General features: G+C 40.0%; 1 protein-coding gene across 1 annotated transcript in view; it reads left to right on the top strand.

Annotated features, from left to right (window-relative positions):
- The first annotated feature begins 2,052 nt into the window (after positions 1–2,052).
- Positions 2,053–14,191, top strand: part of GDA (guanine deaminase) — a 29,064-nt gene continuing 16,925 nt past the window's right edge. The window contains exons 1-4 of the mRNA XM_054397677.1: positions 2,053–2,190; positions 7,757–7,845; positions 10,292–10,463; positions 12,918–13,005. Coding sequence (XP_054253652.1) covers positions 2,068–2,190; positions 7,757–7,845; positions 10,292–10,463; positions 12,918–13,005 — 472 coding nt within the window. The 5' untranslated portion in view covers positions 2,053–2,067. The remainder of the gene's footprint in view (positions 2,191–7,756; positions 7,846–10,291; positions 10,464–12,917; positions 13,006–14,191) is intronic.

Below are 14,191 nucleotides of genomic sequence, written 5' to 3'. Positions count from 1 at the left end.
CAGATACCTAGGCCAGTATACTGGTGAGGGAAGCATACAGTGGAAAATTCAGGTAGCTGCTGCCAGGAGCGCAGAGACAAGTGTTGTAGCTATGACTGGGGGAAGTGAGTTTCACTCCTCTGTTCACAGGAGTAAGAGAGCTTACCTCTGCAGGGCTTGGTCTCTCAGTTTCTCAGTTCTACTCCCTCATCCCTTAACCTTCATACAGTAGAAGAAAGATTTCCTGACCTGAGGTCACAGCTTGGAATACAGCTCATTTCAACTGCAGTCCTAGTAAGCACAGTAGTACCCTGAGAAACACCTTTATGAGAATCACCTTTATAAGAAAACTATTGCAAGTACTGATCTAAAAGACTTCCAACACTATTTAAAAATACTTTTAACACTCCAGTTCAAGAAAGTCAGAAGTGTTACACAGTTGTAAGCAAACTGAACTTCATGAAAGATCTTCATGCCAGTTTCTTCTCCCAACTTCATTAATCTGCGAGACCATTTTACTTTTTTTGGTTTTTTTTTTTTTTTTCTTTTGCTAGCCTCTCATATCAAAGATGTTAGAAATACAGTAAAAACTTTCAATGTGTCTTTAAAAAAGCCATTTTATCTCATTGAAAGTATTCTTAAACTACACAAACATCTCACAAGAAACTGCATATATCAGCATTTAAGAGTCACTTTCACATATTGATTTTATTTTGGACACTATGACTTAACCTGATAGCAAAATTCAGTTAAGATAATTCAGTTGGCAGCAGAAAGTCCACTAGTTTTTAAACATCCTTCACAGCAAGCTGAAGCATTCTTATGCAAAGCAGGCAGGATAAAGGCTGGTGACCTGCCTATCAGGCTAAAATGAAATTAATTCTGTGCTTTTCCACCATATCTTTCTCTCCTCTCAACACTGGAGTGTTTGTGGGTAAGATAATCTGCTACACATTTTTATAGTATCAGCACAGTGAGAAGTACAAAGGTCTTTTAAAGGTAAACTATGAAATGACAAATTTTGCAATCCAGCTTTGAGAATGACTGTGTCAGTGCTCTTGGTGCCAAGTTCATTCATCACGTGGCAACTCTGACAAAGAAAGGCGTCTTCAATTGGAAAGTCAGAAGACACTCCTGGTGTTATCCTTGATGGACATCATTCTGGCCCCATGAAGTCCTATCCCAGTATCTCACTAGTAATCCTCTTAGTACGTGACTTAGGTTGTTGGAGCAGAATATAGTCCTGGAAGTGCAGTTCTCTGGGTCAGCAAAATTAATTTTTTCTCTCCCCTTCATTTTCTGATGCTGTTGTAGCTTTTGCCATCCCACTGAATGAGGCATTTGGCTTCTTTCTTCTGGTAGATCTAGTACTTTGGCTGGCATCTATTTTCTCTTCCTATACACTATTAATTTTCAGTACAAAGGCTGGGGATTGAGGAGACGGCACAGGCAATTCATCTTGGAGCACTGAGTACCACAGAAAAGGGGGAATGAAGCAGTAACTGCCATCTTAAAATTAAAGCTTATAATATTTCAAAATCAGATCTATTCCTCTGAAAACGTCCAGTAAGTTTCCTAGCGCTCCAGGCACAGAGCTTACAAACTCAGCCTGTAAATTAAACTTTGTAAGTGGTTACAACCTGCACGCTGGGTGCAAAAGTTATTTGCCAGATCTCTCACCGCTTACCAGACAGTTAACTGGGTCCTCAAAACCCATCGGCCTTTGTTCCAGGCTGTTACACCTCTAAGACAGCGGAAAACCCATCCCTGAATGGGTAGAGAGGGTCCAGGTTGTGGGGGAGGCTGAGGTTTGGGACAGAGGGGTACCCCGCGCACCTCAGTTACGTCCGGGCCGCCCGCGGACACTTACCGCTCTGTGGCGTCGGGGGAGGGGGCAGCCCAGCCTTCGTCGAAACCACTCCCCGAAGACAAATGACCAGGGGGTGGAGAAATGGTGACAGCTCCAGGAAGCCGCCTCCGGCAGCGGGAGACACCGAGGGGCGGCAGCCCGCAGGGTGACAGCGCCCAGCCACCTCCATCGCGGCAAAGCGAGCACCGTCGGCGGCCGCCAGCCCGCCCGCCGCCGCCATGGGCTCCCCACAGCGCCCGCCGCTCGCCTACGTCTTCAGGGGAACCTTCGTACACTCCAGCTCCTCCGCGCCCATGGAGGTCCTCCACGGACACCTGCTGGGGGTGGACGACAGCGGGGTGGTGAGCATGGGGGGCGAGGGAAGGGCTGTTGCAGGGGCGGCTGGTTCGGACTGTTGGGGAAGTGTGTGAGGGAGGCGCGGGGAGTGCCCGAGCTACCGTCCCGAGCCGCTCCCCTCTTGCCACAGGCACGGTGGTCTACAGGTGTCCGGCTCGCCCCCAGTGCACCCCTGGCTCAGGGCGAAAATGATTCTTTTCGGTCCCGATCTCCGACCGGCAGTGGCAAGGGGCAGAGCCGTCCTCGGGGGTCTCTAAGGAAGAAATTGGAAAATTTTCTGACTCGAAGTACACGGTGTCTGTCGACAAAAGGAAGGAGCCTAGGAGAAGGGATTTCATGCTTGCAGGATAATGGCGATAACTGGGATGGCTCTGGAGATAATGATTGACACGAGTGGACAGGGGACCCTAAATCTGTTCTTGAAGCGTGCTAAATGTTTCCAAACAAGCAGCGCACGGGGACCAGCCATGCTTTCAGTTTCCTTTCAGTTTCGCAAACCGGTTTTTAATTCTCTGTGTATCAAAATAATGATTGTGAGAAATTGCAGTACTCAATCACAGCCTTCTGAGTGCAGCATTTTTATCTCGTGTCACAAGAGAAAACATGGCATATATCCATACAGAGTTAGAAAGGTGATGGTGTTGGCATATTAGTGGTACAAGCCAAGCTCAAAATGAGCATGGCACTTAACCAATAGTGCAGGACCAGTTCTGGCAAGGAAGCTGAATCATTCCCTTAGTATTGCAGCTGAAACTCTGTTTCACAGTGCATGTTATGTAAGTAGAGTGGCAATTTCTTACAGTCTCAATAACATACATAGATACCCTGTATATAATTTTAAAACGTAGTTCTCTTGCTGCTGAACAACTGGCTTCAGTGTGAGGGGTCTGGAGCACTGTGATGGTTTGAAACTGTCTTTTTAATTTTTCCTTGCAAAGTTCAGAACAGAGAAAGTGAAAGAATGTAAATAAGTCACTATTGGGTGTAAGAAAGCAAAATAACGATTGTTCTAAACACTTCCATTGGAGAGATAGAAATGTTTAAGAACTATTACCCAAAACAAAGTGGGCACTCTGCACATTCTGCGTTCGGCAGTGGGGGCAGTTGCTGGGCTGTCTGGCTGCTGTTTCTTCTTCTTCTCTTCTGGCTGAAGATAACACGTACTGACGTTGGCAGCTAAGTTAACAGCTTTCTGCTCTAACTAACTCTGCTTCTCTGTCCAGGGGGGTCTGGGGGAGAAGCTTCTGGGAGATGGAGGCCCCTTTGGGAGGGTCCCCTTGGGGGGAAGCAAAGGGAGATCGTTTGTGCTTTTTTGTTGATTGTATTTATTTGTAAATGTTGTGAATTTTATATATTTGTACATATTCATTGCATTTCTCTGCTTATAAATACAGCCTTCATTTGCTTCCAGACTGGGCTAGCCTGGTTATTGTCGGTTGGGGGGGGGGGGGGGGCGGAATTTCAGCTCACACCGACACAAGCACAAGCCCTATGGGGAGCAGTTGAGGGAGCTGGGGTTGTTTAGCCTGGAGAAGAGGAGCCTCAGGGATGACCTTGTTGCTTTCTACAACTACCTGAAGGATGGTTGTAGCCAGGTGTGGGTTGGTCTCTTCTCCCAGGCAACCAGTGACGAGAGGACACAGATTCAAGCTGCACCAGGGGAGGTTAGGCTGGCTGTTAGGAAGAAATCTTCACAGAAAGAGTGATTGGCCATTGGAATGGGCTGCCCAGGGAGGTGGTGAAGTCACCGAAGTCACCGTCCCTGGCAGTGTTAAAATAAGGCTGGATGAGGCACTTAGTGCCATGGTTTAGTTGATTAGATGGTGTGGGGTGATAGGTTGGACTTGATGATCTCAAAGGTCTTTTCCAACCTGGTTCATTCTGTGATTTTGTATCAGATTTCAGTAGCATTTGAAATCTGCAAAGCATGCTCTGAGCTACTTGCAGTGTTTATTTTCTCTGTTCCTATACGTCCATGAGGGTCTGTTTCAAGCCCTCTTACAGCTCTTGAGTCTGGTGCAAGGCATGGCAAAGTCAACAAGAAATTGTATTGTGGTGTATGAACTTACACAACTGTGTACTGGTTGGTGTCAACTGAAAAACAATGAAGCCAAACAAAAAAAGAGTTTTGTTTATGTAACTCAGGTGCAGGAGGCTGAAACTCATATCCCATTCCAATTTCTTGTGGCAGGTTCTGGATCATCAGCATCCCGACCTTTCTTGAAGAATAGGTATCTTATTAAACTATTTGTAAGGATGTGTGCTTTTGTGATGGGTTGAAAATCCGCCCCCCCACCCCTTCCCCCCCCAACATTAACTTTACCAGACTAGCTCATTTTGGAAGCAAATGAAGCTGTATTTACGAGCAAAACTACAATCTACAATGGAATGCAATGAATATGTACAACTATACAGTATTTACAATATTTACAGGTATTTACAATTAATAAAACAGCACACGGAACCCTCCCTGGCCAAAAGACCAGGGAAGCTACCTCCCTGCCTTCCCCTTACCCCCCCTGTACAAAAGGGAAAACAGAGAAGCAGAGAAAGTTAATACTAGACAAAATGATGAAGTCAAGGTCAGCAAAGCCTGTTAGTATCTCCTCCGTCTTGCGAAGAAGCAAGAAGAGAAGAGAAAATCATTTTGGGAACCAAATCTTATGGGAGATATCCCTCCAATGGAAATTTTTAGAATAATAATTATTTTCCTTTTTACACCCAATAGTGTTATTTACATTTTTACTAATTTCTGCTCAAAATCTTTGAAAAATTTTAAAGGCATAGTCTAAAACTACGACATCTTTCAGTCACTCTCTTCCCTTCTCCTAGTGCCAATGATTCACTGGATATTGTTTTCCTTGCACATATTGGCACAACCCCATTAACTTGTTTTTTAAAAAGTATATTTTCAAGTAAAATACTGTCATCCAAAAATAAAATCTCCACCAGATTATAGTAACAAGGACTTGACTTTTTTTCTCTTTTTTATACAAATTCCCAGTATTTTTATATTCTAGGGTTTGATACAGTTAGTTTTGGTAACATTTAGCCTATTACTTGCAATTTAACCTCACACAGAACTTCCACTAGAGTCATGGAAGACTTGAATTTTCAAAAAGGACATGGTAGTTAGAAAACTGCTCACCTTTATTGTCTCAGTTTATATCCAAACTGTTTGAATATTATCCCAAAGAATTAAGTTTGAGTAAATAGATATCTTTCTCTTTCCTAATGTTACTGCCTCCGTAATGGGGAAATCTTGTTTGGTCTCTGACAAGGTGAACACATCGGCTTTTGTGAATAGCTAGGTCCTGTTCTCCAGTGTGAGTCCATGCTGGGTCCATGTTCTCCAATGGATAGGAGGAGCATGCAACCTACATTGCAGAAACACTCCCCAGAGCCCCACTGAATATCTCAGTACTTGGCTGGTAAAAGCCACTGGTAGAATGTCAACGCTGTTCTTTGCCTGTAGATGAAAAGGAAGCTTTAGCAAGGAAAATGCTGCTGTCATGTGTGAAGACCCAACCAGTGCACCAGATTGGTTACTTTGACTGTACAAGCAAATACTCAAGCAAATGTCCAAGCATGGCACCTTGAAGACCTTAGAGCATTCAGCGTTAGAAAGATGGCCAGAGCAAATGTATCCTAAAGCAACAGGGAACACCTCTTGGATGACCAAGGAGTTCTGTTGAAAATTTTGTTTGAGAAGGATATAGATGTCTTGCTGATTCATCCACAGCTGCATTGGACAATAATAGACCAGGTTAATGTTTAAGCTTGATTTCCTGTGTCTAGGTCCCTTGAAACATATTTTCTTAATTCTTCTGTAATAGAAGTGTTTTATTTGTCTGCACCCTAAGAGTATATAATAGCCACTTCTTTTCCATGGCAACGCCTGTTTCCAGAATTTACCATCTGGTGTTGCATAATGTTTCTCTCTCTTTCCTTTTTTTTTTTCCCCTCCAGCAGTTCTAACATTACTCATTCTGCATCCATTTTGACTTCAGCATTTGAGAGACATTTTGTTTATTGCTCATGAGAAATTTCAGTAGTTTTCTATTCTAAGCCCTCTGCAGATATATATAGAGCTAATTAGGCTGGCTATATTTGTCTTTAAAAAGAGAGAGATACTTCATGTGAAGTATTAATGGACTCCAGTATTCTTGCAGGTTTTGCTGGTGTGGTTTTTATTTATATAGTATGATTTTAGAAGGCTTCTTCATGACTAAAATTTGTAAACATCTGCTCTCTAGACATTGTAAATCATATAAGCCATATCTACTTTTAAACGAATAGGCAGCCACAAACATCTTGTCTACAATTTAGCTGCCTTGGCTTATTTTAGTCTGTATAAATTAGAAAATGCCAAAGGTAACGTCATACACATGCTCTTTTAGTCCTCTTGATCTTCCCTTTAACTTCCTTCCTATTGCTTTTTTTATAAGTCTGATCCTACCTTTACATATTTTTAAATTGCTGCGTTAGAAACCGCTGTCTTGAGGTTGATACAGACCCTCAATGTGTGAATCTTCATGTGAGTAGAAGGATGCTGAAAGCAGTAAAATTACTTCCTTAAACTTAGAGGAGTGAGCTCTTATACCAAGGAAATTAGAAGACCATGGCCTGGCTTTCGGCAGAAACTGTGTTTTGGAAAGAATTCCCGAAAGCCCAAGATAGGTAGTCCTTAGCCTGGGAAGGTGGCACTTTTTCATGTCTTGCAGAAACCTAGATTCCACCTGGAACCTGTGGCAGGCATCACAGTTTCAATATTCCCCACTCTGTTTGTTGCCGAGTTATTGTGCCTGTAATTGCCAGATTGGAGAATTAAAGAGTTGAGAATTCAGCTACCAAGAGTAAAACTGGAGAATAAAATACGATGGAATATAAAGATAAAAAAGTGTGCTGAAACTCTGACTTGACAACAGAAATTCAGCAGTGGTAAAGTCAGTGTCCTCAGTCAGATAGGACTGAGTTAGGCTCCAGGTTGTAGTTTATTCGAAATATTTGAAATAAACAAAGATCTTAGGCATGCTTTTAGTTTCTTTTGGAAAATGAAAAGATAATTCGCGTTTCCTCCTCAATTTCTTTTCTCAGGCACTTAAAAAATAAAAAAAGCCCCCAACATTAATGACACAAGCAGAAAATCAGAAAGTACTTAGCTCAGTGCCAGTTAGTCCTAAGCAAAGCAATTAATTTGGCCCGTTATGTTTTGAGTACTGTAACTGCATTCCCATAAGGCTGTTGCACACCTCCACAATGAACAGCTGTACTGCCAGCAGTACTGGTGCTATGTGACAGGAATGTCAGTGGATCTGTGAGGTTCTGCTCATGTATTACTTCAGAGCAAACTAATTGCTTTCTTACAAGTTGCAAAGGGGGTCTGGTTATTCATTGGATTGTGAGTATGTCTTTCAAAGTCATGCTTCATGGTCAGGAAGAACAAGCATTCCAATGCAAATCTATCGCCTCATAGTATGTGTGTAAAATCTGTTTTAAGGTATGACTCATCTTGCCTTCATAAAAAGGAATCCAGGTTTAAAGTGTCTAACTATGTTTTCTTTCCTTTAGATTGTGTTTTTGGAACAAACTGAGCAGCAAGAGGAATTAGCTAAGAAATGGGGGTTCAAAACGTCTGACATAAGAGAACTGAGTAACCAGTACGTGTTTTGTTTAGATTAATTTCAACAAACGCAGTTTATTCTCTGAGTTAAGTAATGCAAGTCTCTGTGAATACGTTTTGGCAGGGAGCACATTAAACCCAGTCTCGTGTGTTAAATTCCCTTTCAGCTCTGTGAGGGCTTTTGACCCAAGAGCTGCCTGTGTCCTGGATGGCACTTGGAGGGTAGACAGTCTGTGTGCTTTTTCCATTCCTTGGTTTGGAACTGCAGCTATGGCTGAATTATGCTCAGTGATTTACACTGCAGGGGAAAACAATGCTGTGTTTAGTTTTCATACGTGACCTGTTCTGTGCTTACAGAAGTAAATGGCTTTTTTTTTTTTTTTTTTTTTTGAGATTACGTTGTGTATGCATTTTGCTGTGCCTGACTCTAAACTCTAGTCTTAGTAACTGTAAGTAATGCTGCAGATGTAAGGGGCTGTGCTGGCCACTAAGTGAGTGACAGATGCACTCCATTAACCCCTCTCCCTTCTCAAAGGGAAGAGAAAGGGAATAAGGAAAAAAGACAAATTAGAAAACTAAAACTACTTTAATGAAAATAATAACAATAAACTGAAATATATGCAAAATTCAATATATTGCATCATATATGCAATATGCATATATATGCAATATATATATTGCATATATATATTGATATATATTGATATTCAATATATATGCATATATATGCATATATGCAATATATTGAATCCAACCCTCCTGATAAAATTATCTCAACACTGATGCCGTGGGGCAGGCATTGGGGATGTCCCAGACGGGTCTCAGTGGCAGATGAGAACCAAATTCAGAAACTCGATTCCTTAACTGGACTTGGGAATCCACAGACTGGGATTGAAGGCAGAATGCACAGAGCCCTGCTTGAAGGCTGGCCATTGAATAAGAGAGCTTGACCCTTGTGATCACTCAGCCTTATACTGAATACGATGTACATAGAATGGAGTACCTTGTTGGTCAGTTGAAGGTCATCTGTCCTGTCTTCTCTCTGCAAGTGTGATCTTTTACTGTACTCACTCAATATAGTACTTAAGACTTAGCAGTCACCTTGGTGTGCATACCAGCAAACCTTGGTACTAATTAGAAACATCAAGCTTTATCATTACCAGAAGCAGACATTGTCTGTGAAAATAATGCTGTAAGTTCAGAAAGTGCTGTCACTTAGAAGAGACTGAGCTGAAAAGTATAAAATCGCTGAACAGAATTCCTTCTGTTCTGGCTCAAACCAGAACACACAGACACAGACACACTCCCTAATGAAAAAACTAACAACATTAAGAGATTCAAACCTTCAAAACACAGTGTTAGATTTGTAACTGTGTTGCAGCCAGAGTATTTATTTTCCCTTTAGCCAGTGACTACTTTCAGGTGAAGTGAAACAGTTTTAGATTACACCAGCTATGTGCTCCATGTAGTAGCACAACCGTAAACAACTTGTGGCTTACAGTCTAGAGCTGCAGCATTGTTTCAGTGTTCAGCTTTAAAAAAACCTGTGATATGTTGGAAGCTAATCATGCAGAATATATGAGTCATCAGATGTTTTCTTTACTTGAAACAGCCTGAGGAAAATGGAAGGTGCTGGGAATATGGATCAGATTAAGATCTCTGAGCATATCTAACATGCAGGAAAACAGGAAGAAGGGTAACTACGGAGAAACAAACTCACTGTTCATCCAGTAGTGAGGGAGAAGGGGAAAGGAGTGAGAGTAGTTTTATACTGTATTGAATTCCTGCACAAAATGAAATAATTATAGCAATGTTCTGATAAGGTTGATATATGCATCCCTGTGATTGCATGAACATTACATGACAACCATTAATATTACAGTTCCATTATAAATATGCCTTTCCTGTCAAGAGATTGTGCAGAGGTTTGGGGTTTTTTCACTATTTTCTGTGCCTGCATTTGTAGTCACAGTGGCTGGTCCTCCATTAAACATTGAAAGTGATCGATTGAATCTCTCATGTAGTGAAAATGTAGGCTGTAGAAAGTTACAATTTTGTAAATACAGTGGTCTGGAAGCTAAAGGCACTCCAAATACATCTATACTAGAAGGAAGACTGACCACATGGATTCACTTTTTCAGGTGCATTCTATGGTGGAATAATTTTAGTTATTGTGTAGTTTGACTTTATTTGTTGGAATTTAATCAGGCTAAATATTAAATAGATTAATCTTGCTTTTAAATTGCATTTCTCTCAGTTTTATATAAATCTGGGTAAAAGTTATTATTCAACTGTTTTATACCATAAAAGGAATATGGGTAGAGGTACAGTAGGAGTTGATAGGCTGATAATGAAAAAGGAAGATTAATCTGTACTTGCCATTTATTCTGGTGGATCTTGCTCAAATATACTGTTTAAAGCAAAGCCACTTACTGTGAAGTGTTTTGTGACAATTTTGACTCTCATAATTTTTTTTTCCTTAGTGAATTCTTCATCCCAGGAATGGTTGATACACACATTCATGCTCCTCAGTATTCATTTGCTGGTACAAGAGTAGATCTACCTCTTTTGCAATGGCTGACTACCTACACATTCCCAACGGAAGCCAAATACAAAGACAGTGATTTTGCAGAAGAGGTGTATACCAGAGTTGTTGTAAGTCCTGTAAATGTCATTTACCTACATGACAACATTCATATTTGTGAAATACATGTGTTTTTAGAAGATCAGTAAAAATAGTAGAATGTGTTTCAATGTCATGAAAACCGGGTAGCCACCATATAGCCACTGTTTTAATTGTCAGCCAAATTTTTCCATACTAGTTCTAGTCTTGTTGTGTTGTTGCTGGTAAGACTGTACATTTGATCATATGGTTAACCACGAACTTGTTTATCATCTTTTCTGATATCTGAGTACAGTGACCAACACTTAAGAACACTCTCAGCTGGGATAGCCAGCACGTGCTGACAACCTTCATGCAGAAATAACCAAGCATGGTAAAAAAACAAAAACCGCCCCCCCCCCCCCCCCAAAACCAAAACAAGAACCACACCCCCCCCCCCCTCCAAACCCCAACCAGAATACATTTTCTTTTCTGCAAAGAAAGGCAACGAATTTGGGGTGGTTTTGAGTACTTCAGGAAGATATTTCTACAGGTGAAGTCCTTGTAGCACTAATGTTTTCAGTGGGTTTTTAGATCAAATCTATCAGTGGTATTGTGGCACAAAGAGCAAGACTGTATTCGAGCTAGACTGGTTCTGAGCAATATAAAATCCACTTGATGAACCATAAGCAGCTAGGTCACATTGCAGAGTACTGATGCTGTCTTATAACTGAAATGTATCATTTGATATGTGGACTGAAATATCTGCACAAATTAAATAGTTTGACTACCATAAGTTGCCTTGCATTTGTCTAAAACTGTGGCAACGTGTTGTCAAAATAACAGCATAGTGACTGATATAAATAACTATTCTGTCCTTGCTACACAAATTGAAAGAAAAAAAATACTTTCTGCCATCTGCTTAATGAAAAAAATATAGCAACACCTTTGTCATAAACTTCAGTGATGAGCACATAAGCCTTTAGCTAATAAAAATGTAAAAGTGATCTCACCTTCCAACTGTGTGCATAAATACACTGTTACTGTCTCCATCAGTTTACATTGAGTGGCATCAGCACAGCAGAAATGCTTACTGTGCAAGATGTTTAATAACATCACCTGGAGACGAACTGCCAGTGAGAGGTGGAAGGCATTTTTAGGAGCTTCAACACAAAGGTTAGGCTTTCCCCTCGTGTATCAAATAGAACAAGATCAGGAAAATGTCCTTACCCCCAGATTCTGTAGAATGAGAGTTACTCTGCACTGTGTGTTGGGGCTGATAATAACCTTCAATTGTTAGGACTAAAACTGCATGGAACAGACATTGTTTCATGTTTATCTTTGCACTTGTAATGAAAATAGTTTTTTTTTTTTTTAAAAAAAATATTTCAAATAAATCCTTTTGATACTTGGCAAATGAAATGAGTCATTTGAAATTTGCCACATTTTAGCTGGAACATTTAGCTTGAGTTTTAGAAAGGTAAATTATTCACATTGATGTTTTTGAAACAGAATGTTTTTAGAAATCTAGAATTAAAGAATACTGGGTTTTAAAAGCTAATAAAGACAAATGGCGTTGTTATTTGTGAGACTCATTTTAGGAATGATTTAATACTTCTAAAATATTGGCCCTAATTTGAATATTGTATGGAAAAGACAGAGATTGGCTTCACCACCTGTAAAGTTGTGTTGCATGTCCTGCCTTTGATCTCATTGAAAAAAAAAATTCTCAAATTACATTATAGCCGGAGTCCAAAAATGTAACTTATACCTGTATGTTTGATGTGTTGTCAATGTAACATGTAAAATTAATCTCAAGATAAGTGAAGCTACAAATTTCATCATGACTTAATGCAACTTTAAATGTCATTTATTTACTGTTATGTCCTCCAAATGTACAACGAACAGGTACCAGCCTCCCTGTAATTTGAAATAGTATAATTAAATAAATAATTAAAAGACCCTCTGAGAAGTTGTTCTCGGTTTACTTTTGTCTTGAAGTTTGTTAGCTTGTATTCAGGGATAACTCAGAATTGTCACATGAAGGCTTGGGTATTTTTCCCGGTCACATCAGGTGGCCAAATGAAAACCACTACTTTTTTCCAAAAACCTTGCTTTGCTAACCTTAGGTAAACCGTGCTTCACTGTGAAAATTGGAAAGCCTTTCAAAACTAGGGAATAGCATAAATGACTGGTTGGTTATATTTCTAAATAGAAACCAGAATTTATTTCCAGTTTGAGTGAAGGAAATACAGAATGGTTTCTATGTGTTTAGCCATTGCTAAAACCCTATATGGATTTGGAAGAGGAATTTTGATATTTATTAACACTCAAACTTAAAAAAAAAATTATGAAATGAGAAATCTATGTTTTTACCTTCCCATTTTATTGAACAATTTCACAATAACTAAATGTTCTTGCAGTTTGAAATCAGACTGCCTGTTCTGCATTTTGGCAGCTTGACTATATTTTTTTCCCAGACAGCTGAAATAGATTTCTTTTTATAGAGACGCACTCTAAAGAATGGCACGACTACAGCTTGCTACTTTGCAACAATTTACACAGATACTTCTCTTCTACTTGCTGACATTATAGGTAAGACTAACAGTTTGGAAAGACACTGACTGTGCAGACTATATTAGTGGAAGGAAACAGAGTTTAGGACATTTAGACTAGCTAGGCATCTGTCTTTCTAATAATATGCTTTCATTCATTATATCTGTGTCTGTCATACTGTGTCTCATAATTCTACCTTAGTTACCCTTGTACACTTAACTGCCTCTCCCCTACTGTTGTTTCTGCGAGTCTCTTCATTCCCAAATCAGCTGCTGATTGAGCTTGAATTAGGTCTGCTGGAGTTGCTCTTCAGCTCCCTATTGTTTCTGGTTTTTTTTTTGCTATTTGAGGATTAAATGGAGTCAGTGCATTCATTTCCTGATACTCTAAAGTTTCAGCTTAGAATGGACATAAGAGGTCTCCACACACACTCCAAAACCAGAACAGTGGCAGTTATGTCAGGATCTTATCCTTCCCTTCTCTTCACTGTTCAAAATGCTTGCTATTCGAAACTGTGATTCTTGCGGGATTGCTCAAGGCTCAGCCAGCTCCCAAAGCAGAACAGTTTAATCAGAATCTCAGTTTCCACCAAAAATCACTTAGTCTGTCTGATTTAGTCAAAAAAACTAAACCCTTTAAGCTATTGTATTCAATAACTCAGACGTATAAGTAGACAAAAGAGGTAAAGCTTAGAATTTACTATTATATGCATTCCTTTTAAGTCTTACACATGAGTTCGGAGTCCTAACATGAATTAATCTCAAGAAGAGGCTAGAAGTAGCTCTCGTTAATTTTCTCCATCCAGCTGCATGTAGAAGGCATGTTAGGAACCTCATGACTTTCTCTTACGGAGAGAAGATTCACTGAGACCTTTGTGCCTTTTCTCAGCTCAGAGTAATTATCTAATACAGCTATTCTGTTTTGATGCTTTTTTTTCTCATCCTCTACTTCACAGTCTTGTTCATATAGTACCATGAAGAGTTCAGGTTGTGGTTAAACTACAGTGATCTAGTCCTCAGTTATAACATTTATAAAGTTGGATACTACTGTAAAAGAAGAGATCTCCTATTTAATTCTTTATTTCCCCTCTCTTTCCTTAAAGGTCACATGGATGGTCCCAACTTAGAGACAAGAGCGTAAATTCTCTTCATCTTAAATGAAGGTGGCTGTGGTAGACTTTGGTGTTTTGATTTCAGTACAGGCTTTGATAGCAGTTTTGAGAACT

This window comes from Indicator indicator, chromosome Z (genome assembly GCF_027791375.1).
Source record: "Indicator indicator isolate 239-I01 chromosome Z, UM_Iind_1.1, whole genome shotgun sequence".
Classification (NCBI taxonomy): Eukaryota; Metazoa; Chordata; class Aves; order Piciformes; family Indicatoridae; genus Indicator; species Indicator indicator.
The sequence above is the reverse complement of the archived record's forward strand: the minus strand, read 5'-3'. Positions and strand labels throughout refer to the sequence as shown.